This window comes from Jaculus jaculus, chromosome 14 (assembly GCF_020740685.1).
Source record: "Jaculus jaculus isolate mJacJac1 chromosome 14, mJacJac1.mat.Y.cur, whole genome shotgun sequence".
NCBI classification, from domain to species: Eukaryota; Metazoa; Chordata; class Mammalia; order Rodentia; family Dipodidae; genus Jaculus; species Jaculus jaculus.
Genome location: NC_059115.1, coordinates 12,653,371 through 12,657,733, shown reverse-complemented (window position 1 = coordinate 12,657,733; position 4,363 = coordinate 12,653,371). Strand labels below are relative to the sequence as shown.

General features: G+C 40.3%; 1 protein-coding gene across 1 annotated transcript; it reads right to left on the bottom strand.

Annotated features, from left to right (window-relative positions):
• Positions 1-416: 416 nt before the first annotated feature.
• On the bottom strand, positions 417-1,355 carry LOC123454722 (olfactory receptor 5). The gene has a single exon (XM_045133708.1). The coding sequence runs from the start codon at positions 1,353-1,355 to the stop codon at positions 417-419; it is 939 nt and encodes a 312-aa protein (XP_044989643.1).
• Positions 1,356-4,363: the final 3,008 nt, after the last annotated feature.

Here is a 4,363-nt window from a genome sequence, read left to right as displayed (position 1 = left end):
GAGGATGACCTTTGGCCACAAAGAGAAATGAAGTACTGATGCATGCTACAATATGTATGGACCCCAAAACATGTGAGTCACAATAGCTTTCATATCATATAAATCCACTACCATAAAATGTACATAACTGGCATATCTTCATGAATGGAGACTGCTGGTTTCTTACACTGAGATCAATGAGTTATGGCCATTGGGAATAACTTCTGATATGTATGGGTTTCTCTTGGGGACCTCGAGAGTGTTCTGAAATGTGACAGTGGTAATGACTGAGCAACTTTTACGAGAACACTAAAAATAAACTATGAGCTGCACATGCTCAAAGGGTAAAATGTATGGTATAGGAATCAAATCCTAAGAAAAACTGAATGTTTCAAACTTGAGATCCTGCCCCTGTGCCTCAGGGCAGCTGGTCAACCTCAGGACCAGTGCAATGTCCTGTGGAAAGCTTCCTGCACATCCCTGTTCCTCAAGCAGTAGATGATGGGGTTACACATGGGGGTGACCACTGTGTAGATGACAGATAGCATCTTGTTGAGGTCCATGGCTTCTATGCGTTTTGGACGGGCGTAGATGAAGATAGTGGCTGAGTAGAAGATGCCCACCACTACCAGGTGGGAGGCACAGGTGGAGAAGGCTTTGTATCGGGCAGAGGTTGAAGGCATGCTCAGAACCGCCCTACCAATGGCCACATAGGATGTCATAGTCAAGAGCAGGCAGCCCCAGAGGATGACAATGGCAGAGATGAAGTCCACCAGCTCTGTGAGGGCCACATGGGTGCAGGACAGGTTGAGTAGAGGGGAGACATCACAGAAGAAGTGGTTGAGGACATTGGGGCCACAGTAAGAAAGGGTGGCAATGCATGTAGTCTTGACCATAGAGACTGCCAGCCCACCTAGCCAGGAAGTCATGGCCAAGCCCAGGCAGACCTGGGGCCTCATGAGCAGTGGGTAGTGCAAGGGGCGACAGATGGCCACATATCGGTCATAAGCCATGGAGGCCAGAAGGATACATTCTGTACCAACAAGGACGATGAAAAAGAAGAGTTGGGTCATGCAGGCTATGAAGGAGATATGATAGACTCCATTCCACAGACCCCCGAGCAAGCTGGGCATGGTCACTGACATGTAACACATCTCCAGGCAGCTGAGGTTGCCCAGGAAGAAGTACATGGGCTTGTGGAGCTCGCTGTGACTGCAGATGAGATAGATGATGAGCGTGTTCTCCAGGAGAGTCAGCAGGTAGAGGGTCAGGAAGACGGCAAACAAGGTATGTCTTATCTCCAGCCTAGTGGACAAGCCCAGCAAGATGAATTGCTGAACCCTGGTCATGTTGGCCAACTCTGGGGACCTCTCCATCTGTGGGTAGAGAAGGAACATTGTCAATATTCTGTTTCTGAGATGCACAGAAATCAAGGAACTCAGTAGATGTGTAGAGTGCTTGGAGACCTTTGCATCATTTTAGTGTAAAAATCTGTAGGAATTTTTTCTTTCTTTCTTTTTTTTTTAAACAAATGAGCTGTGTTGGTACCACTTTCTTTTTTTTTTTTAAATTATTTATTTATTTGAGAGTGACAGACACAGAGAGAAAGAAAGATAGAGGGAGAGAGAGAGAATGGGTGCGCCAGGGCCTCCAGCCACTGCAAACAAACTCCAGACGTGTGCGCCCCCTTGTGCATCTGGCTAACGTGGGATCTGGGGAACCGAGCCTTGAACCGGGGTCCTTAGGCTTCACAGGCAAGCACTTAACCACTAAGCCATCTCTCCAGCCCAGGAATTTTTTCTTTAAGGGAAGCTATGGCAGGTTCCTTGGAAAGTCTGTGAACCCTCAACATTATTGTTCTTATTGTATCTGTGACTTCATACAATACAAGCACCTGAAAATGATGGAAATACTTTTTTATTGAGTTGTTTTTATATATTTATTTACTTGAGATGGAGAAAGAAGCAGAGGGAGAAGGAGAGAGAGAGTAGAGAGACAGAGAAAGAATGGGCATGCCATGGCCTCTAGTCATTGTAAATGAACTCCAGATGAATGTGTCCCCTTGTGCTTCTGGTTTATGTGGGTCCTGGAGAATCGAACTGCGATCCTCTGGCTTTGCAGGCAAATATCTTGACCACTAAACAATCTCTTTAGCCTCAGGAAAATACTTTTTGCTCTTGAATTTGTTGTGATATACTAGGTGAGCCAATGGAAGGTACGTTGTTGTAGTAAGTAAGAGATAAAAATATTTATGTCATTGTAAAAAATATGGTCTTTTAGGTTTTGCTTTTCTGTTTAATCTATTTTTGTGTGTGTGTATGTATGTATGTATGTATGTATGTATGTATGCATGTATGTACATGCGTATGTACATGTATGTGTGCATATGGAGGTCAGAAGTTAACATCAGGTGTCTTTGATTTCTACCCTTATTATTTATTGAGGCAAGGTATCTCACTTGAGCCCAGAGCTCACCAATTCATCTAGCCTCACTAGCTGAGTCATCGAAGGGATTCTTTGTCTTTGCCTCCCAGAAAGTAGGATTACACACCAGCTGAATCTGGAATGCGCATGGGTTCTTTGTACCTTGACTCAGGCTTTCACACTTGTGCAGAAAGCACTTTATTGACTGAGACATCTCCCTAGCCTCTTTTTAACTTTTTATAATCTATACATAGATTTAAAAGTATCCCTTTAAACCCAGAATAATGCTGTCAACTCTCTTGTTTCAAAATGTATTTTTTTTCTCTCTCTTTTTCCAGGTAAGTTTTCACTCTATCCCAGGCTGATGTGGAACTCATTCTGTAGTCCCAGGCTGGCCTTGAACTCATGGTATCCTCCTACCTTGGTCTCCTGAGGCTGGAATAAAGGCATGTGTCATTGCACTCCAGAATGTTTCTTTTAAATGAAAATTTATTTTCTATAACTCTATCATACATTGCATCACCAATCTTGATGTGTAAGGACAAAGGGACAGGGTACACTCTGAATCATATGGATTCTCACCCAAACTGATATGTTAAATCAGTATAATATTGGAAAGTCCACTTGTTATGTCAAAGTGATGTTATCAGATACACTTTACTATGGTTTGTGATTGTTACATTGATAAGGTGAGCACCACAAAAGGACACACAGTCTAAAAACGGAAATTGTTTTTGGTTTTCAAAGTAGGCTCTCACTCTATCCCATCCTGACCTGGGAGGCACTATGTAGTCTCAGGTTGGCCTTGAATTTACAGTGATCCTCCTAACTCAGACTTTTGAGTGTTCAGATTAAAGGTGTGTGCCAATGTGCCAGGCAGAGCGCTTTTGAAGCAAAATTGGAATTTATTAAGAAAATGTTTTTTTGGAGGGCTATTGGACGACATTTACATTTTATTCTTATTAAATATACACCTCAGTGATCTGAGGGGTTTGTGTATAAGAGACTATACAAAACTATGTCAATATTTTAAAAGCTCCTTTTAAAAAAAAAACCCTCATGATTCTGAAGTATTTTCAAAGCTTAATGCAGATACAAGTTGACACTGTGAGCCAATTTTCTGTGGAATTAAATCAGCTATATTAGTATAGATTATAAGCATGAGCATTAAGGGAATGAAAAATGTAATAGAATAGTTACATACACTAGATTGGGTGTGGGCCTCTCCAAGAGTCACCTACCTTCATGTCTTATATAAAATTTAAATATAGCATCTGTATTTAACAAATTTTAGCTCTTTAAAGCCTCATTGTATCCCTTTGAGCATGATTTTACAGGGGAAAATCAAGATTGAGAAATAAGCAAGTAACTCAAGACACAGGGGAGCGAGTAGAAGATCTGGTATATAATTGGGGCTCTCAGTGAAAGAAAGTTCAATATTCCATCAACAAGTGAGTAAATAAAACATGGTACATATGCATAATGATATTTTATCCTGTCATAAAGAAGAATAAAATATATTTTGCAGGAAAATGAATGGAAATATAAATCATCATGTTAAATGAAATAAGGCAGACTCACAAAAGCAAGTATGGTATATTTTCCTTCATATGTGGAATTTAGAAATAAAATAAAGGAAATTCAATGTAAAAGGAGGACTACTAAGGATGTGGCACAGCAAAACAAAGAGGGGATAAAAGAGGGGAGTAGAAAGGTGATTATTATCAAAGCACATCATATGACTATATGAAAACATAGTGATGAAATCGAGAGGACTTGTATAATTAACATAAGCTCATAACTTTTTAAATTCCATATCCTATCAAATTCAATAATAACTTTAAAATAAGTTTTTGTCAAGTTTTCACCTCATATGTTTAACTACTTACTTTGACAAACTACTAAGTATATGATAAGCTTTTCCCAAAAATTTCATAAGAAAGCTGCTACTTTGTTCAAG

What these genes read in the sequence shown, in the direction of transcription:
- LOC123454722 (XM_045133708.1), bottom strand. Translation starts at nt 1,355, where the DNA reads ATGGAGAGGTCCCCAGAGTTGGCCAACATGACCAGGGTTCAGCAATTC.